Below are 21,992 nucleotides of genomic sequence, written 5' to 3'. Positions count from 1 at the left end.
TTTGGCAGTGAGTTCTTTTTCCCTTCAATACCATAATATTGAGCTGTCCTCTTATATATAATATAGGAAGAGAAAAGGGATTATATACCTTAGTTTGAGCAATTACTCAGTCTTTGACTGCACCTTGTCAGCATAAGTAATTTAAATGTCACGATGTGGTATCTCACTCAAGACACAGGCTGTGAATTTGTTTGAAGAGTACTGTCCTCACAGAGAGTGTGCAGAACTACTTATAAAAGAAGTCTCAAAGGCAATTGCTCTGAAAGTGAAACTCAGATAATTATTGGCTTTGGGAAACTAATCTCATTAAAGCTTGTGGCAGTCAGAGTAGGAACCAGAACTTAACATTGGCTTCAGTCTAGAGCTGCAACCATAACACTTTTTTTCTCTGAAGCTTTCTGCCTTACTCGAAGGGTAATTTATGAACTGTTGCAGGCAGAAAAGGTGTCTCAATTCTCATGCTTATTTGCTCACATTCCCCATCTCAGCATCATTGTTAGTCCAGCCTTATTTTCACATAAATGAAGAAGAGTGGTGGTATGAGATTGGTGATGTCTGAGCGTCATAGCTTCTTCTGGGGAAGGAATGATTATCCCATGGGCCCTTTATTTGCCGTGAAAAGGGACCAACCCAGTGTGCTTGATCTAATCAGTCTGCTCAGATGCAGTGATGTGATACTTCCTGGAAGCATCAGGCTTAATGTGCATGTATTACTTAGTGTAAAAAGAGCAGCTGGGAAAGGACATAGGCAGTTAAAGCAATTGAGCTTTCTAAGGGGCCCTCAGGAAGAAGAGTGACTGGCTGTGAGCAGAGAACCTGGTTAGATGAGTTGTCTCAACAGCTGCATGGATTAGGAAGTGTGTGATAGGCTGTATAAATGCACCCTTCAGTCTCCCATGTGTGACATCCACAGCCAGTTGAACAGAAACACGTAGATTAGCTGGCTTCTGAATGGATGTGAAACACCTGAGTGTGCTGTGAGCTGATTTGTCCCAAATTTCCACTTTAATGATTGCCTTTGTTATTTGATGCTTTTACATAGGCTATGGAGTTGTTTGCCTTTTTCATTCTCGTACTTCTGAATGTGTGACTTGCATGTGGTTTTGATGACGATGGATTTGAAGCTGTTTCATGGGTGACTCATGTTTAGAAGGTAGCACCAGCAATCAGAGAGACATAGCACACAGAACCAGAGCTAGCCAAAGATACCAAGGAGATAAATGAGGATCTGGACACAACAGGGAATCAGAAGTGAAGCAGAAAGATGACGACTGTGAAATTGCACGAAGGTGCAATGTACAGAGCATGCTATGCTCTGAAGAAGAATGGTGCTGCATGTTTAAAACCTTAGAATCAAATAAATCAACTGTTTTAACAGGAAACATGACACCCATATGGCTCGATCTAGCAATAGTACAGCATGAGAACCACACATCTGGACCAGGATAGTAACCCTGACTGTAACATATTCCCAGTATTAAAATATTAAATAGCTTTGTTAGTTTTAATTGTACTGTGTGCTGGTTATTGATGGCACTAGTATCTCTGCATCAAACTACTGTTGGAACTAGAGTTAGTAGATAAGTTGTTTGCTGTGACAAGGATTATTGTGGGTGGATTGCAAGACAAAAGTCATTCAAGAGGATACCACAGGCACTGCACAACCTATGTGGTGTAGCAGGCTGCAGTACACCCTCTTCTCACTTGCTGGTTTCGTGATCCTTAGCTTCTTTGTCGAGCTTTTGATACAGCTATTGTGCTACCTTCTTTTGAGAGCTGGACTTTGCTATGCAGTTGTAAAAGAGAGGTGACCCCGAGATCTCCATGTTATTTGCCCACTGGTATTTCAAGAACTGCAAGCAGGGCTTTGCTTCCTTAAGAATACTTCATGTTGAACAGAGACCTACCCTTCAGAGACTTTTAATCAGTTCCTCATAATGTGACTCTGGAGGAAAGCAGGCAGTGAGTTGCATGATCTCACTGTACGTTTGTCCGTGCTGTTTTTCGTTGTTGGTGGTGTCTTCCTAATATGCATATTCATGATTGCGTGGGAGTCATCAGAGACTAGGGATGCTGTTTCTGAGCTGGGGTAGGTTTGGCGAAGCTCCAGCAGAAAGTGTTACATTCAGCATACCATAAACTCTTTAACTGAATTTGTTAATAGCTAGAAGTTGGATTGCATGCAGTGTGAGTCTTCAGATAATATTTTACTGCACTTAGCCAGAAAACTACTGGCTTGTGCACTCTGGGCTGTCTCTTCCTCCAGATATCTTTCTGACCATAGTTCAGTTTACTTTACAGTTGACTTTGGAGTCCTATCTTGATTGCAGAGCAGGTAGGCAGTTTCACTCCCCCAGGGACAGAGCAATGCCAGGAAAGATGCTGTACACAACAGGGTTTGTAGTTCTCATGGTTCTCACAGCATACATCATTTGAAGCAGCGCAGCAGCCAGCACGAAGAAGCAGCACAAAAAAAGGCTTTGAGCAGCATGCCACTGAATAGAATCACTGTGCAAGATCTCGGAGAGAAATGGCAGGCAAGGCATGCATAATGCGCTGTGGAGGCGGTCACCAATTGCCGAGGAGCGTGGAGTTTGTCCCACCATCGAGTATGTTGTCTGCTTGCATCGGGAAAGGCTCATACAAGTCCCTGAAAATCTCTGGGTGTAGTAGCGTGTACTTATTTGGAAGGAGCAGCTCCTAACTCTGCTACGTCCCTGCTGACTTACTGTGCCGTTAATTGAACTGTGGGACTGATTTGTTGGAAAAATAATTTGGCAGGCAGGTTTATTTTTAACTAGGGTCAGTTCCAGTCATTTAGTGGAAGGGCTGACAGTAGGAATTACTGCTGTAGGCTTCAGCGAAAGGAGGGACTGGAGCTTGGCACTGCAGCCTAAGCGAGTGCATGTGTAACTGTGCCCTTGGGCTCCACGCCCAGGTTTTATGAGGCTGGAGTGAAGCAGGAATAGGGAAGTGGTTCTATTTGTTAAATAATTAAAGCTAGTTATGAGTAACTCAGGTGCAGATCATCTTGCTGACTCATCATTTTTTCATTTCTGTTGAGTCATCCTGCTGGCTTGCGGAGGGATTGTAAGCGGTTTTGGTTCTTGGTTTTGTTTTTGGAAGGGAGCTGCAGATGTGTACCAGCACTTTCAGAACTGAAACTGGAAGGAGTTGCTATTGCTTAACTTAATTTCTGGACAGGATTGTGAAAATAGAGGGAAATTACAACCTGGTGTTGCAGCCAAATTAGGATATTCATCTTTGGTTCTGTAGCTTCTTGCATTTCCAAGCATGTCTTGGAAGTTTATTTGCTTAGTTCTTGTATTAAAGTACCAACAAGCTGCTATAACTGAATGGCATTTCAGTTGACTGAACAGTTTCTTTGTATTTCCTTAAAGTTGCATCACATGGGATGAATCGTGTAAATATGGGTGTGTTTTCTTTTATTCTAAGATGTTGATCAAAATCTAAGAAGTGTTCTTAAGGGGTCTGGTACCTGCAAAAGATTCACTCTTCCTGGATCTCTGATAGCACTTTCTCAGGAGGTTGTGTTCCAGTTGTGCAGATCTAAAGCAATTAAGATAAACAGTTGAGCATTTCATACTGCTTCTTTACTTATAGGAGATATTTAATCAATTATGATTCTTTTTTGCATGTTTTTTTTTCTAGTTTTAACACTGAAGTTTGTCTAGTCTGCTTGAAAAAAAAAATCAAGCAAAAAGAGTTCCTAGTGTTTGCTTTGTGATGCTCATGGAGTTCAATAAATATTACTGCTGACAGTTTTTGGTTTGTTTGGCTTATTCTTCAATTTTTCATTTTTCAACTTGTATTCAGTCTTACTGTGTCCTTTCATGCTACTGTGACTAATTTGAGAATACGTTTCCATTCATCCTGACTGAAAAATAAACAACAAACGTGACAGAGTGCCAGTTCAACTATGCTGACTGTATTGCTGACTTCAGCAGCTCTAAAACAGCAGAGAACTTCAATTCTCATACCTGGATTCTCGGAAGTAGTTGAAGGACATGCTGCTACTTAAGAATGCAAAGAGACCTGTTAAAAATTTCAGCATGGCTGTAGACTTGCTGAGTCTACAGAGTGTTATAAACTGATAAATGTTACGTAAGGGGATAATTATTTTTTATTTTTTGGAGATCAGGAGTTATGTCTGTGAATACTTTCAAAGCCATGGGCTCACATGTTACACTATCATCATATAGTGGTACTTGGGATGACTGAAATGTGGATCATTGAATAAAATCTATTCAGGGCCAGCTCTAGCTATGTAAGATTCATGTTAGTTCAGGTATACAATCTTGCAGTGTAATAGTAGTCCAGTATATCACAGCATATCTTTTGTGGGTTATCTACACACAAAGAACTAACAGGGAACTTTCGCATACACAGCAAAATAATTAACATCCTTGGAAGATATTTTAAAGGACACAGTGTTTGTGGTTGAAATGGAAGATCCGTTATATCTTCCTGTGTGGATGTCATCTAACAATTGTTGAATAATGTAGGTAATTTAAAAAGAACCCAAAAGTTCAAGGAGAATTCGTTCTCTGCATCAGATGGCAACAAGCAAGAAAAATGGTGGAAGAAAAAGCGCATAGCATCTGGTTGGCATCCATTCTCAGTCGTTTCTGTAATTGTCTACGGATCAAAGGAACAGGTGATAATAGTTACTGGCACCTTCTGGCATAAAAGTACCCTGACATCTTAGTTGCCCTTTTTCTGGGCTGAGTAGGGCTTTGGGAAGGTTATAGGGGCACATCTGTGTGGGTGTAGTTCTGCAGCTTTGTGTCAGGTTGGAGCACAGGCAGAGTGAGAAATGTTTATCTTCAAAAACGAGCATTTACTTATATTCTGTGTAAAATGAAAGGACCAGTCTCAAAAAGAACAGAAGAACATCTAAAAAGACAGGCTTCAGCAGAGTCCTGCAAACCAGTTAGTCAGACAAACTTCCTAACAATTACTACCTGTATTTCTGCAAGCTACACTATCTCCATTATCTCACTACAGATAGTGAGTAACAAGCTCTGTGATGACTATTTTTTTACCAAGCTTTGTGAAGAATATATTTATTTAGTTGTTTATTTATATTTATTTCTCTATTTTCTGTACACCTTTATCCCTTGTGTTTTTTGTTCGTTCTTGGAGAAGCTCTTGAAGCTCTATTCCTGTCTATAAAATACATCATGTACATGGTGTGATAAACGTTATGAAATGATCATATTTTAAATAGCCTAAATGTATAGAAACAGTCCATGTATATACCTGAAAAAGGTTTTGTTTTCTTGCAGCTAACAGAAGATGAAATTGCAACTATTCTGAAATCGACTCTTAAAGGACTTGAATATTTGCACTTTATGAGAAAAATACATAGAGATATCAAGGCTGGAAACATCCTTCTTAACACTGAAGGGCATGCAAAATTAGCTGACTTTGGTGTAGCTGGCCAGTTAACAGTAAGTACATGTGGAAAGATGATTTAAAAATGCTTTAGTGCTGCTAACCTTTTTTTTTTTTTTATTTATACTTCTGTCTCTTTCTCTGCCTTGAATTTTGTGTCTGAAAATAAACTAGTGGTTGAGTATTTCATGTATTGGAAGGCTATTTTTTATTTTTATTTTTTATTTTTTTACTGTTATAACCCATTGTACTTCAAATGGTTGCTGATTATGCTTTAAAGCTTCGTTAAAGATTTACGATCGTTGTCACCTGTTTAGCTTCTAGAGGCTGGTGGCCTGAATCTGCTTGGTCTTAATTGCTGTCATTACCATTTGAGCTTAGAGTAGCTAATTTTAGCTTTTAAATATATAACTAATATCAAAGGAATTTGTGAAAATAAACATCACTATTTTAATTGCATAAATAATGTAATTACAGGATACAATGGCAAAACGTAATACTGTTATAGGAACTCCATTTTGGATGGCTCCAGAAGTAATACAGGAGATTGGCTATAACTGTGTGGCAGACATCTGGTCCCTTGGTATCACGTCAATAGAAATGGCTGAAGGAAAGCCTCCATATGCTGATATTCATCCAATGAGGGTAAGTGTATGCCCTAGCATTTACTTCTAATTGTATTTTTTTAAAAGTGGAGTCATCAAACAGTGCATTCATGGATGAAATTTATGACAAGGGATTTCTACTTGCTGTGATGCTTCCTATTTGCTGCCGTTTGTTTTTTGACATGTGTTTGTAAGGTGTCTGAGTGTTATCTCCAATGGAGGGAGAACTAAAACAGTAAATGCTTAATTGACTTAAGGCAACATATAGAGCCAGTTTCAGACTACAGCTGCACTTTGTAGAGTTCCATAACAAAAAAGCCATCCTCCTTTGTAAGTTTTGACTTAAAAGTCATCTAGAAGAGTATTTAGGATTGCTGTGTGTGAGCACTACTGGTGTTAGTAACCTTTGGCAGCTCTTTTTTTTTTTTTTTTTTTTTTTTTAACCAGCCCTTACAGTCTGTTGCTGAACCAATTCACTTCTTGCAAAATAAAAATGTAAATAGAATTACTCACTCTATGAGAAGTAGCATTTATAAAGGAATTGCTCTTGAGAAGTTCATAGGGAAAAATGCTTGTCTAGGAATAAGTGCTGCCAGTGGTAGTCATGCTTTTGTTTTCTTTTTTGAAATGAACACTAGAATAACTACACTGAGCATCAATAAATAATCCTTTCTTGGATTGTTTACACATAAAAACCCATTTGGTACTAAAAAGAAACTTTATGTTAAAAGCAGATTATTTTTCACCTTTGTGCTTTGCTGTGAAAATTGTATACACGTTAGATTATCTTACTCAGTTTTCTTTTGCTCATGTGTCGTATATCAGGATCACGATAAAAGTATATCAGCAGTCTTCAGGGAGAAGGTGCTGTTCATATGCGATTACTGTAAGGTAGCACATTTGTAAGTTCAAGTGTATTTAGTGCTATTGGGTTCTTGTTTGTTTGTGCTTTTTGGACCTGAGATGTTTCCTGATTTTTTTCCACTGTGCAGCTCAGCTAAAGCTAGTGAGTGTTTTGTTTCCAAAATGATGTAATGTTTCCAACTGCAAAACTTAGTGTTTTTCTTGCACCACTTTTTTTTTTTTTTTTTCTGGGTAGCTAACTATTTTAAAATTAGTGTCCAAACTGAAAATACTCAGATGAAAGCCAAGAAGACCAGGATAAGCATCTCTGTAGCTTGTTTTCAATATCAATGGGAATTTAATTCAGATGAACTGACATATTGGGGAAAAATATTTGAAGAATTATTGATTACGAATCAGTTGAATTTTATCATGGTGGCTTTCTTGCTTGTACTTTCAGTGAAGCTGTCCTTATTACAGCTGAGTTCATTTGACATAATTGTGTGTAGTTGCACTAGCTGTTGAAAGGTGAGGACTGCATTATCAGTGAGGATTTTATAAGCGTGACAATAGCTGCTTATAAATCAAAGGTCACTGTTTGAGTTTGAAGGCTTGTGAATCTGTTTAATTCGTGTAATCAAATGAATGCTATCAAAGGCCAAAGTAATTTAACACAACAATTCTGGATTACATAGAACATGTGTTCTTGTTAATAAATTACGTTATGGCTTTTAAGGGCTTGTATGCAGTTAGTAGTCTTTTATGTATTTGATACCTAGAGTTTTTCTTAATTTTTATTAGTGAGTTGTTACAGTGGTTAACAAGAAATACACAGATTTAAGTTGCAATAGTTTTCCCAGTGTCATATGATACAGCTTCACAGGACATTTGGACATATGTAGATGCTTTCCTACTTTGTTTTAGTTATGACACAGAATTGATATAGGCAAGCATGAAAGCTTGGGCAAATTTTCATTGCTTTTTCTAGATGTTGTTGGAGTTCTGTGGTATTTATGTAAGGCACAATTTTGTTACTTGGGAATGCATGTTGAAATTACCATGTGCGCTATTTTGCTGTAGGCTGGTTGGCACTGCCACAAAGGTAATGCACTGCCAGTAGGCTATTTCCTTGTCAACTGCATTTACAGCTTAATAGAAATATTACATGACTTCTTTAAACAAGTGTTTTGGCAGAGAGGAAATAGCAGATTCCATGCAAACAAGCATAGCTTCCTCTGCTTAACCACACTCTGGCTACTCTGAGGAGTTGCACTGGTTTCAGCTGGGAAAGAATGAGAAGCAGGGGGTGCAAAATGGAATTTGGTGTGGGGGGAAAAAAAATCCGTTCCTCTCTGTTCAAGTATTAGTGGCTTAGTGTACTTGACTGTGTAAGTGTCATCAGTGATATTTTCACTTGTTTCTGGGGCAAATCAGAGTTCAAAATAACCTGCTGTTGTTGTACTTGGTTTGAAGCTCAAAGGTCAAGACCATTTGCAAGCCTGGTAGTCTAATGCTTTGTTCATGTAAGAATTACAGAATGCCTCGCATATTTCGTGTCAGAGTTCCTTTTTGTGCTTTTGCTGGTGCTGTAATAATGGTTTGCTTTGTTAGCAAGGGAAACTTCTGTGTTTTCTCCGAATTTTCCTCAAAGAAGCGTTTTTCAGATAGGGAAAAAATTCAGACATTGTCAAGGTTACCCTAAACTGTGGTGATACTGTTGCTAGAAATGGCAGTGTCTGCTGTTGAGTCAAAAAAAAAAAAAAAAAAAAAAATCACTGAAACCTAGATAATCTAACAGGGCTAGAAGTCTGATTGCAGTCATCAGTGCAATGACCAGGGTTAATGTGGGTAACGGTGTATGCATCTGCCTTTGGTTCCTGTGCTGGGATGAGCAGTTCTGAATTTATTATAGTGGAGCTAATTAAAGGGGGCTTCTGTGTGGGTCTAGAGCAAGACTCAAGCTCCTACTCTGAACCTGCACTGAGAGGCTTTAACAGCTGTGCTCCTGTGTTTCCTATGGACTGCAGCATATGTGCAGGCTGTTCTGATAAAGTATTCCTCCTACCACTGTCTGAATTTAATTCAAACCATTAACTGCTTTGTGTAGTCTCTCCTCTTCCTGCAATATCTGTCTTTAATGTCTGTTTGTTTCTAAAGGCCTCTTTTTTTTATTTCTTTTGGTAGAAAGACAAAGGTTGGCCCTATTTTTCCACAGTAGATCTGATCATGTTTTTTGGTGCAAGTTGGTAACGTGCTTTTGATAGATCTTTTGTGTTTGCTGATCAAGCTGTGATCTCAAATTTGTTACGTAAATGAGTTGTTTTTGGTGGAAGATTGTTTAAGCTGCAGGGTTTTTATCTGATCACCATCTACGTAGTGCTGACGCTTCTTTTTGTTAAGAAGTAGACTAACTTTGCCATAAAGCTTATCTTACACCTTAAGAATGGCATCTTTTGAGGCCCTTTCTCTAGGACCACCACCCTTACCTTATGTATTTTCAGTATATTAATGCAATGGTCACTTACTGACATGAGGCTGTGATTTTCATGATCAACTTAAGCCCCTCCAAGTGTGGGCTTCAGGTTATAAAGATGTCTGTCCCTAGCTAGGAGCTCCTGCTGACCTTTCTGGTAAGCAAACACTGGCGTTTTTGTGGCCTCACAAGGAGTTGGGCAGAAGAACTGGTCTTCTGGGAAGCTAATCTGACAGAAAACCTGCTGGAGCTGAGCAAGAGGAGCTGTAGGAGCACGTAGATGGACGGGGGAAGTGGTTTGAGTGGAGTTACTACTTCTGGCCACAGCTATGCACTGAGCCTTGTAGGCCGACTGTAAAACTGCAGCCTGTATTTCATAAAATTTGCTCTTCTTTGCAAGGTCAACACTTACTGACAGGATGGAGCGTTTCAGATAAATGCTGGTAGCTCAAAAAAAAAAATTCTTTCATGCTTATCAGGCAGCTGCAATAATTCATGTTGCTGCAGTATGGAAGAAGCTGGTGGTAGATGCGTTTTTCAACACTTCACAGTATTGGCCTTTGTTTCTTTCTGGTGAGGTTTGTTGGAAATGGACCATGTGGGCATCACATGTTCTACAGTGAATTGGAGGAAGCCAATTTGAACTGCTTCCATTTGCTTTAAGTCCAATCATGATATTTATTTTTCCATGGCACTTACCCAGATTATCCATGCCTCCTGCTTAGCCTGTGTCATTTCCATCCTGGACTAATCTGTTTGTAATAACCTTTTATGCCTGATGTATCTTATAACAATCTACCATTTCCCAGTTATTTATTCTCAGCATACTGTGTTAAAAGTGGAGTTTGAAGTGAGAATTATTGCTGTGTAAAGCTGCAAGAACCAAGGAAGGTGTCCTGTTGAGCATCACTGTCTGATTTAGACTGGTTTTTAATCATTGAGTAAATGGTTTCCTCTATACCTTCTTATGCCAGAAGTTGAGGATGGGGGGTGGGGGGAACACTAAAAACCTTTTGGCATTATCAGATGATTTTCTATATAACCAATTCAAATAGGGGGAATGCTTGCCTTTTTTTCCCCTTCTCCAACAGATGAAATTGTCTCATCAGTTTCTATTGTTTTATTTGAGAGGTCACGTTAGCATTACTGCTTTCAATTTAGAGCAGCATTATAAAAGTATATTATACTATTTTCTTATTTTAGTGCTTCTGCTTATCTTTAGAAAAGAGTTTGAGGTAACTTCCAAAAGTCATTCCCTTTTAAAAAACTTTCTGTGAGGCACTTGTTAATTTATAACTGAAGATCTTGACTGCTGTTTCTAGATAGAGCGAGTTAATATTTAAAGAGATTTAAATATGGATTGTTGATTGTATATTACTGTTTATTACTTTACTACCTGTTCAAAATCTTGTGGAAGAAGGCAGTGAGTTGTGGTAGGACTCCCTGAGTGGGATTCCTCAGGGAGGTCATAATTCTGTGGAATTTCTGTTGTGGCTTCTGTGTTATGATAGGGTATTTAACTGTAGGCAAACTGTGTGCTTTCAAGTGCCTGGAAGTACTAAGATTATTTTAAAATAGTTAAATCATAAGACTTGGAAAAAAGCATGAGACCCTAGCACATGCAGTTCTGTCAGTGGTAGGGTTATGAATGCATATAGTTAAAGGAACAACAACAACAAAATGGCTCCCCTTTTCGAACTGGGTCTTCCATTGTGTCTCGTCATTTTCTTAAAACTTGATTCCTCAAGACAGGATTTCAGTGTGTGTTGTCCAACACAATGCCATATTAATTCTAAGTTCCTTAATAAATGGTGATACACCGTATAATGTACATCTATAGTATGTTAGATATGCTAATATGTGGTGACCTAATTCTGTGGTGTGATATGGTTGAAGCAGAAGACTAGAATTTGCAAAGAGCCGTTGAGAGACCTTTAGGTGTCTCTGAGCTTTGTGTGGAGTTTGTTTGCTTTAAACTGACCTTAAAAAGCTTCAGAGGGGCTTTCTTCCTGCCATTTCTGTTGCAAACAGCATTTAGGCAGCCACATGATGAACTGGTTCAGAAACTGACCGAAGAACAAGAATTAGTTCTCACTGATACATAGTGCTAGAATGAGGTTGGAGCCCATCTTACCTGTCCTCTTGGACTTTTCTAGTGGTGCCTATCAATAAAATGAGACTGATTTCTAGACTTTTTAAGGGTAGATGTGTTCTCTGCAAAGCTTCCTTCCTTCCCCACCTCATCCGCTCTTCGAGCGGTACCTCAGCAACAGTATTTAAAGATGAACTTCATGAGGTAAACTTCTAGCAGGCCTTAGGCAAGCATGTGGCTGAAGAAGAGTGTTGTTTCATGAGCTATTTGCCCCTGTGGAGCAAAATAGGACCCCAATTTCAAATAGGTGGACTAACTTTGAGAATAAAATGAGCACAGTTGGTACTGTCTAACAGAAAATAATGTTCCTTATATCTTTTTTTGTCCAATGTCAAAGGAGTTGTTTCCCACGTAATCTCCATGAGAAATGCAATTCTATATAGTAACAGCATATGTAGCAATTTGCTTTTAAGGCAGTAGTAGTGTTCTGTGGTTCAAACCAGTTGTTGCACTTACACTAATACCATCACTGAGCGAGGATTTGTATCTTGATTTCTTTTTTGTTCATAGCTTTCTTCTTTCAAAGTTGAATTCCAAAGAAGTATGACTTTTTTTTTGAATATTTAATGCCTACAGGATTCAGGGAGGAAGCAGATTTTGAAAGGATTTAATTTGCTTACTTGCTCGTCACCAACTCTACCGTGAGCTGAATGTAGAGGAGGAGACTACTGGGAGTGTTCTGATGAGTGAGGAGGTCAACTCAGACAATACATCCTTGGTATAGGCCAGTTTCTTGTGATGAAGAAATATAATTTCTTCCCACTTTTTGGCATATCTAGCATAGAATTTTAATGAAGGTTCCTATATACCAAGCATTGCTTGCACTTTCAAATCAATAGAATTATTTGGCGCAGGATAAATAAGTTTATCACTATTAAAAGTATGCATTCTTTATTTTTTATGATACCAGGTTTGTTGGTTGCATCTGTGCACAAAAAGGAAATGTTAATCTGTCATGTGTAATAAAGTAGCAGAAATGGAGAATATTTGAAATTTGGACTGGAACTGGAGTTTAATTTGAATTAAATGGAAAACATTTATTTCATGCTTCTAAATGAGGATTTAATTAAAATTAAATTGGTTCATCTTTTTAGACTTACCCCTGAATAGGAAATTTGAAACATATTTGAGTTGATGGTTGGTTTTCTCTGACTTTGATTAATCACTTTCAAAGTAAGCGGAGGATCAGTACAGTAATTTCATAATTACACACAAGTGAGTTAACTTGAAACTTTAACTAAAATAACTGTAAGGGAAGTTTGATGTTGGTTAGTTTCATGTAATGCTGTCTATCTTCTGTGTATGATCTGAATTCTTAGAAGTGCTAATCTGAAAAAAGGACCATACCATGATACTACCCATTTATTTGCAAGGTACATTAATAGGGAAATGTTTGACCTGGAAATACTACTTTTCAAAGACACTGGAACAGTAAGTGGGGACTGAATGAAGCCATGAAATAGGTGTAAGGATTCTTGATGACTTCAGTGAATGTTGCATCGAACAGCGCACATCTGAAAGCATTGGTAAAAGTTGTTTGATGGACCTGTTCTTGTGGTTAAAGCCAGGAATACATTCAGCGAACCAACCTAGCATGGCATGGGTTAATGTTATTCTCTACTACTGAGCTGGCCTCTTTCTCCCTGGAGGAATGCTGGAAATAAACAAACAAACAAAAACAAAACCCTCCACCAAAAAGCTCATTCAGAAGTTTTAAATCACTGTAAATCTGCTCATTTGTGATGTTAGGAAAACTGTAAACATAGATCAAAGTGCGAAGCAAAACTATTCTGCAACTTGATGATCTCAAGAAAATTTTATTTGAAATAGACAACCAGTAGTAAATCATCAAGATGCATTGAAACTAGAATCACAAGTTGTATGTTACAAGACTTGTTTATTAATTAACATTACAGCATTCCTGCTTGAATAAGCCTTTCCATCATCTGTACGCATAATTGTATGCTGGGTGGTTTGTTCAGTTCATTTCTACCTTGCACAATGGACTTGGAAAAATATTTGGCAGTGTATTTATGCACAGACTTCAGAGAAGTCCTTTTACTAAAAATTCTACAGTACCCTGCAGGATATTGTAAAGTGTAGCATGGATTTCAAAACTTCAAGTGAATAGCTATAAATATATGCACATATATACACACACACAAATATATACATGTCCTTACATGGACATATATGATACATGCACATGCATCAATTTCTTTTTATTTCCATAATCTTTCAAGTTCTATGATTAACAAAAAACATAAAAGATGATTTTTTTTTTTTTTTTAATTATTCAGAGGTCTGGCAGCTACCTTTATAGAAGAGGGAATTTATGCATTGCTTTTAATTGAAATAGGTCCACTTGAATTTTTGCATGTGACTAGTGTCTTATTAAGCCAAAAAAGAACTTGGTAAATCTTTAAAAGATCATTGGTGGCTTGAATTAACGCTTCTTCGTTCAAGTGAATATGTTCATTTTTTTCTTAAACTTTAAAATGTTTTATTTCTGTGTAGTTGGTAGACTTAGAGTCCTTGTCAAGGAGACTTGACTAGTGTATAGCACAAGTCTTAATACATTATTACACTTTTTAAAAGCAGAAGTGTATTTACTTGGGTTTTGGTTAGAGGGATATTTGATTTTGAATTATGTGGCAGAAAACCGCAATCAGATTAGGAGTAAAATATTAGGCTTCTATTACTACTCACTGTAAGATTTCTTTTTTTGTCGTTCTTTAAATTTATACTGACTGTTTACTTAGTTTAAAAAAAAAATATATATATATATATATATAATTGCTTCAATTGAAAGGAAGGTAAAATTTGGAATTGATAAAGCTTATTAAGACTGTATGTACCCAGTTTCTGTCTTGGTATTATATTGCCTTAAAATGTACACTCAGTCACTTTTAAAGAGGATGATGCATAATAAATGTAAGAAATTTATTTAAAAGGAAAGGTTGCCAATCAGACTAAATTTGTTTCAGTTAAAACTTGATGGTCTAAAGACAACTTATAATCCTTTTCTTGTTATAAAGTATTGTCAAATTTGTAGTAGTATCAGTTAAAAAGTTTATGGAAACTTTGTTTTAAGGTGGTTTAAAATAGAACTAAATCTTTAATTTGTATTTGATGGCACCTGTTTTCATTTTGTTTCCCCGGCAACACCAGTGGTATCAAAAAATTGCCCGTAGACCACCCTGGTTTTAGAGAAGAATGAAACCAGCCTGTCTTTTTCATTTCAGCCTTTTATTTTACTGACTAAATATTTAAACAGAGCTCTAACACGCAGTCAGCGGTCTGTGAACTGACTCCGTTGACCGGGGGATGCAACTTGTGATTTTTTTGTATTAAAATTTTCTGTATCAATTTCAGTTTTTATAGGTTATTTTAAAAATGCCATAAGAGAATGTATAGGAAATACTTTCAATAATATCCCATGGCAGAAAGCAGCATTGTCTACCTGCAAAAGTGGAATGAAAGTTTGCATTTGTTAGCTAGCATGATCTGTTTTCAAAACTATATGGATCCAAGTTCTTATTCCAGATGTGAGTTCTCCATTATTGACGTTCCCCTGGGAAAGAAAGCAAGCCAACACAAGCGTTACCTCCAGATTTCTGCTTTCTTCTGTGTGTCTTTACTGTGTCTGAGAATTCACATTGATTGTGAAGATTGTTTGAGGTGTTTGGAATGCCATATCTATCTTAATGTGTTATGGGCTTTATGCATCGGTCCGTGTTTTAGAAAAGCAAAACTGCATTAACTCTTGGAAGTGGTGCTTATTGCGTGCCTACCTGAAGAGCTCTGCTAACAAAAGCCTCCTGTGCCAAGCATGCTCCTGCACTCCGTGCCGTCCATGCTGATGTGTTCTCGTGGAGCAAATCAGAGCTATCAAGACAACTTCTGATTTAGGGAGAATTATGGAAACACGTGAGAGGCTAGGAAGTGTCAGGTGTGTGGTGTTTTTCATTCTTCCCCAGAAATTTAGAACAGTTTATGAAGTGATCTGATCGAAGAAAAGAATATTTTGGTGGGGATCTATTCTGAAGGTGTTCTACGGAACATGTGTTGGCCCTTGCAGCACTTCCCAGTACCTGGGGAGTGCTGGAACCATGACTGTAGAGTTGGCAATAGAGGTGGAAGCCCAGTATTCTCTGCTGCTGCTTTTTTTCTTCCTTTTTTTCTTTTTGTGCACACTGAGTAGTTGCATTATTGGAGCCTCACATGGTAGCAAATCCAAGACTTATGGGGAGACTAACATGCATGTGTTGAAATACCCTTCCTGTTAAAGCAGATGACTCCTTAAGGAATGTTGTAATGATGAACCCTGGCCTGGGGACAGAGGGCATTGGATGAGTACGTGCAGACACAAGTGAGCATTGCCTGTGTTGTCCTTTCACTTTTGGAGAAAAGTTTGAGCAACTGAGTGAGCACTTTGAATGCTTTAATTTTACGTCAGGAGACGGTAGAATATTAGCGCTATCTTGGTTTTGTTTGCCTTTATTATTCAGAGGAACACAGTTGTGTAAACTTCTGTTTTCATATTCAGAAAGAGTAAACGCTTATTTTTTGGGGTGAAAATGAGTGTGTGCAACTTCCTAATTTAAGAAAAAAGAAACTGAACTTTATTTAATACCGTGCTGCTCAACACTGAGAGGTAATTGAATCCTGTAGAGAAAGCAATGCCAAGTTTCTTAAAACTTCTCTTATTTGTGTGAATTGTTAGGTCACCTTTGACTTCAGTTTGAACAAATGGTGAGACTGGAGCAACTGGATGTGATGTGAGGTTTTTGGTGGGAAAATACGTTGAGTACAAAGTAGCTAGTAGGTTCTTGCTAGACTCGAAATCCTACAGCAAGCTGATGGGTCTAGGGCTGTAGTTGATGATTTCTGGTTTTAAATAACTTGCCTGGAGGGGAAAGAGTATTCTGCAGTATTTATCTGGCAGTAGGATTCTGAAGATGGCTTTGGTGTCATCTGAAACGAGCCTTGCTAAAAATCACCTGGATCAACGTGCCTGTAATGTGGCTAAACTGTGCAAGTGTGACTAATATTGACAAACACATCTCTGCTAGATATGTTTTATCGTGTGTGTGTGTGTGAGACAGCAGTGATGATTGTGGTAGAATTGGCAGGATGGGAGAGGTGGCCAATGGACCTGGACAGGCTTTCCTGATGAATGCAGGAGATTGATACTGCCACGACGTGTCCCCATCTGTTCTAGCTATCCCGAAAGAGCACAGTCACACCCTCAGCTGCAACCTTTGTCATCCGGGATTCTTCAGATAACTTGAATGAAATGAAAGCACGGCTTTGACTTAAGACAATTTTTTCAGAGTTTGAACTGGATAGAGAAAAATTTTGAACACTTACAAATCTTGTCAAAAGAAACCCCAAAAACTTTCTCAGTGCTAACTGAGAAAATAATCAGACTCTAGCCACCTGTGTTGGGTCTTTGCTTCCTTCTTCTTCCAACTTGAAGTGTACAATGTAATTAACCTGGCTAGCTGTTATGGAAAGGAACAGCTCTAAGATGCGTAAGGATTTTTGCACCCGCTGTTTTATAATGTCTTGGGCTTGTCATAGCTGACAAACTTGTGTGTTATCATCGCTGCACTGATGTAAATTTCTGATTTTAATAGCAAACTTTTTTTGAGATTGTGGCCATTTTCTTACAAAATGAATTGCTTTCATTTAATGCAGTTGGAGGAAGGCAGGACTTGGAAGCATGGGAGAAGTCGCCTCCCTTTTCAGGGGTAAGAATCTCTTACATCAGCAAAATTGTATCACTTCAGGTGTGCTGACAGCTGTTTTTAAAGAGAATATAAATTGTGTAATTGAGGTGATACAGGCTGAAAAAACTTTCTGGAGGAAGAAATTTACTCTATGCACATAAAGGTCTGCAGGTGGAGATTTTGTGGAGCAACTGCTCCCACAAAGGCAGGCTGTCGTTCTGTCTTGAAATATTTCTAGATTGAGATGATTTATTTTAGAATGTTGCCAGAGATGCATGAACAACTCATATATAGAGTATGTTTGGTGTACCTAAGCTCTCACTAGTAATGACTCCCAAAAGAATGGAGAAGTTACTTTTTTGTATTTCTGGTAGTCAAAGAATTAGGTGGAAAAATTAAAAAGTTTGGGAAGAAGTGTTCTGATTCCTCTTTTGATTGGCATTGATCATTTTGACCAAAAGCTTTTGGTGTTCTTTGCTCCATCAAAGAAAGGAGTAGGAGATTAAACATAGACCATGAGGATGCAGTCTATCTCACCCTTTATTTCTGAATCATGCATAACGTTTAAATGACCTAACATCTTTCACTGCTCACAAAAGCTGTTCTCTCATCAGGCCCGCTTTTGCACATTTGCACGTTTGATTTATGTAAAAGGGGGTCAAAGCAGACTGTTGCCCTTTGTTGTTGGGTTTGTCCTGTATTGTCTGTGATCCCAAAACATGCTGCAGTTAAAGTGTCCTGTTTGCAACGAAACTGCCTGCTTCTGATTTATGTGCTTCTTGAAAGTGTTTTGTTTTGTTGGTGTATTCTTGGTGCATATCAGTGGCTGGCAGGTGACTCAAATAAGCCTATTTGATCCCATTAGGCTTGCTTTGTATTCAGCAAATATATTATCATAGAAATCAATTTCCTCATATTTGATAAAAGTAATCAGCTATTTGGTGCCCCTGGGGATATGCTTAACATTAGGTTACATACAAATGCACAGGAAAGAAAGTTTTCATGAAAATTGTTCTGCATTTGTTTCCTTTTCTTTATGACCTCGTTCTTTGTAAATATTAAGGTTTCAATATAGCTCCAGAGCAGTGGTAAAATTACACTTCTAAATAATGGTGTTAGAACTGTGGTGTTAACTTAAGATTGATTATTGTTGTTTGTCATTATTATTTTTAAAAGAATTGTTAGGACTTCATTTCTGATCTTACATCTTTGACAAACCTTACATAGATTTTTGTTATAACATATTTTGGCTTTTTTGGGGCTACTTTCACTCGTTGGCTTTTTTTTTTTTTTTTTTTTTTTGTAGACTAGTTCTTGAGCTTTGGTATTTTCTTTTTATTATGGATTAAGTCAGTCAGGTATAATGTTCATTTTCACAAGCCATTAATGACTGTGCTTATACTTCAGGTGCTACTGTATGTACTGGGTGAGTTTGTTTTCCACCACTGCTGCTTGATAGTCCGGTTAGTGTTACCTTGCTTACTTACCTGTATGCACACAATAAAAACATGGTTGGCTCACTTTTCTCATTTTTCTTTCAAATCTTAAGGGAACTTGTTTTCTATGAAGTTAATACTTGCTGTTAACGGAAGAAAAACATTTTACAGGGAATGCCATAATTACGTTTGTAACATAAATAACTCATAACTATCAGAAGAGTTGCGATGACTGTAGACTGGTAACTCTGGCAATTGTGTAGCAACCTTTTTTTTTTTTTTTTTTTTTTTTTTTTTTTTTTTTTTTTTCCCTGTTCCTTTTATAACATTACTTTGATCAAAAGGTGCGTGCTACAAAAAACTTATTTTGTAGACTTGGCACTCCAGGATTTTGGTGACTGATGAATGCTCTCCCTTCTTTCATTTCCTTTTACAATTATGCTTTTATAAATAGCCTTGCAGAGCAACTTTAGAGGTGCTATCACAAAACTAACTGTGTAACTGTTATTCTTTCTGAATATTTAACTCCAGACTAATTGGTTAATAAATAGATTCCACTTGCAAAGAAACAAGGTGTTAACTTGTACTAGGTGTTACCTGTGAGTAATAATGCTGTAGATTTTTTTTGTTTCCATCAGAGATAACTCTGGTGTAAACTGTATTAATACAGTTTTGTCCTGAAATGACAGTGGTGCATCTCAGTGTTAAATACATATGTATTTTTCTTGTGGCTTTCATTATATCCTTCTATTTTATCTATGGGTAGGAGGACTCTGCATATTTGCGGATGCTTCTAAGAATCAAAATAGTTAGTTACATTTCCCTTCCATGCCCCAAGATTGCTTCTGCCAAAGAAGAATAACAAATGGTTCTGTTTTCTACTCTCCCAATTCTGAATTATTTTACGTCTTCTTGCTGCTAATTAGGTCTTCTGGACTTCGACAGCTAGCTAGGTGGTAGGATTATTCTGGAGCATTTAAAAGTATTAACAGAATATTACAGGAATTTGCTTGTTCTTTATTTTTTTGTGATCCTGCTATTCTCTCCCCCCCTTTCCCATGCCTAACAGTAAATTACAGGAGTCCTTGTGTATTTAATTATGTGTTTGTGTGCTTATTTGTAGAGATGCAGGGAATTTTCTGTTAGTTTGTAAGAATTCTGCTAGGCTTTTGACACTAAAATATTGGCTTTTGGTTGCTGTTCAGAATTCAGAATTTATTCAGAAATGAAGATCATCATCTGCAAGAGAAATTTGTTCTACTAAGTAATATGTTATGGTTCTTATGCCTTTGCATTTCAATTGGTGATGGTTTAAATTATGACACCCAGTCCTTGGCCTGAGGGCTTGTGATTCTGTAACTTTTTTTCAGATGCATCAACTAAGCATTGCCTAATTTGTTATGAAAGTGAAAGAAAAGTTGTTCAATAATTCTGACTAAGTTGTGCTGCTAACATCTGTTTCCGATAAAATTTTGGTAATACGATAAGAATTTGAAAGAATTGTGTGATTACTGGGTTCAAATAACCATTCAAATGATAGTCAACCAAAGATGGCTTTTCCTTCCTTTAGAGAGTCATTTATATGTATGAGGTGTTATTAAGTCCAAATGGCAGAGAAACCTAATGCTGAGTGGCATGTGAAGGCAATGTGTGGTGTTTTGAGATGCTGTTCTTCATGGAAACTGACAGGTTTCTAAGATAAGTTTGTTTGTAATTGCTTCTTGAATTCATCGTTAAGTGTATTTATAATTTAATTAAGGACACTGGATGAATACCCATTGTGAAAAACGAAGGTGACTTGCTGTTATAGAAAATTCAAAAATGTATGCTTGACTTGTGACTTTTAATCACTGTATTTAATCCATAGAACAGTGTTTCTCAAAAGAAGGTTGTATTTTGATGGGCATAGCAAGTCCTTCAAAACAGCCTGCTTTGAAGGGTAATGGCTGAGTTGAAGCTTGGCTGGTCCTGCACCATAATTTAAGGCCAGACTCTGATACTTGGTCTGTGTTAGTCGGGCAAGATCGGCACAGAACTTCTGGCTGTTTCAATGATTTCCACGTGGATTTTCCACGCATTCACCTCCTCTCTTTTCCCTGGTTCTCTGGATATGCAAAGGGAGGCAATAGAGAAGAGGTGAAGTCAGAGGATGGGGCTATCGCAACCAACGTGTCTTTCCTGTAGGATTGCTGCTCTGTTTCATAGTTTCTTTATCAATGTCTGTGAAAACAACGTGTGCATGTCTGTATTTGAATGTCATTCATTGTTTGAATGACTCTTGAACCACAGAAAAAGTTTTGGTCTTTATGTATATATGAAGCTTGCATATTACAGGGAGAACACATTCTACACCTGCCTCTAATTATACTTTTTTTTTTTTTTTTTCCATGAAATAATCATACATTGTGTTAGGATCTTCAGTGAATATGAGAATCCAGCCCTGGTGATATCCTTCACTGCAGGAACCTCTACTACCAAATTTTTCAGTTTTATGTGCTTCAGCTGTATTTTATTGTTACTGCATGCCAGCTTCCTAAAGAAAAAAAAAAAAAAAGCAAGCAGTTGCTGTAAGGTTAGGGTGTGCGTGTAAGTATATCAGGTGATGTAGTTCTTACACTGTAAGACCTCACCCTTTCTTAACTGCTGTACCTTGTGTGTATGTTCTTCTGAGTATCTTCAACTCAGATTCAGGCAGCTTCGATAGACAAATGTGTGTAAGTCTTATTTGGAAGCAAGCCAGTGAATTTCAAAAACTAGCTCTAGGAGATATCTGGATGGTCAGGGGCCTCAGGGTTTTCAGAGAAGGATGAGTGTTGTGTACTTGATCATTTCTTTCCCATGGTTACAAGCTACTTTGAAACAAGGGGAATCCTGTCTCCTTTCAGTGAAGGAGAAGAAAACAATGAATTTTTTGTGAAATTTGTGTGTATAGATACATATGTATATACACACTAAATATAAGCATATATTACATATGTGTATCTACTCATGTACACGTGTTATATGCATACATAAATATTATTTTTTTGGTGACACACTACAGTAACTATACCAGATGCCCCATAATGGGCATTTTCAGGTGGACAAGAATTGCAGTTTTTATTAAAAAAAAAAAAAAAAAAAAAAATTCTTTTAAATTTCTGTGCTTACTAATGCTAATTTGTTCAATAATGTGCATGCTGTCTTGTTACTGACCAAGACTGTGAACTGTCTGTATAGCTGTTACCAAATGTTTGTGCCTAACACCTACAATTAACTTAAACCTCCATCTAAACTGAGGCTCTGTCTGTTTTATTACTAAGAATGGAGTGTCTCAGGAATGCTAAACTA

General features: G+C 37.5%; 1 protein-coding gene across 1 annotated transcript in view; it reads left to right on the top strand.

The window, feature by feature from the left end:
• Nucleotides 1–21,992, top strand: part of STK3 (serine/threonine kinase 3) — a 135,315-nt gene that overhangs the window by 22,091 nt on the left and 91,232 nt on the right. The window contains exons 5-6 of the mRNA XM_032180826.1: nucleotides 5,310–5,474; nucleotides 5,896–6,063. Coding sequence (XP_032036717.1) covers nucleotides 5,310–5,474; nucleotides 5,896–6,063 — 333 coding nt within the window. The remainder of the gene's footprint in view (nucleotides 1–5,309; nucleotides 5,475–5,895; nucleotides 6,064–21,992) is intronic.

This window comes from Aythya fuligula, chromosome 2 (genome assembly GCF_009819795.1).
Source record: "Aythya fuligula isolate bAytFul2 chromosome 2, bAytFul2.pri, whole genome shotgun sequence".
Lineage (NCBI taxonomy): Eukaryota > Metazoa > Chordata > Aves > Anseriformes > Anatidae > Aythya > Aythya fuligula.
Note: the sequence above shows the minus strand (reverse complement) of the source record. Positions and strands in the feature narration are given on the sequence as shown.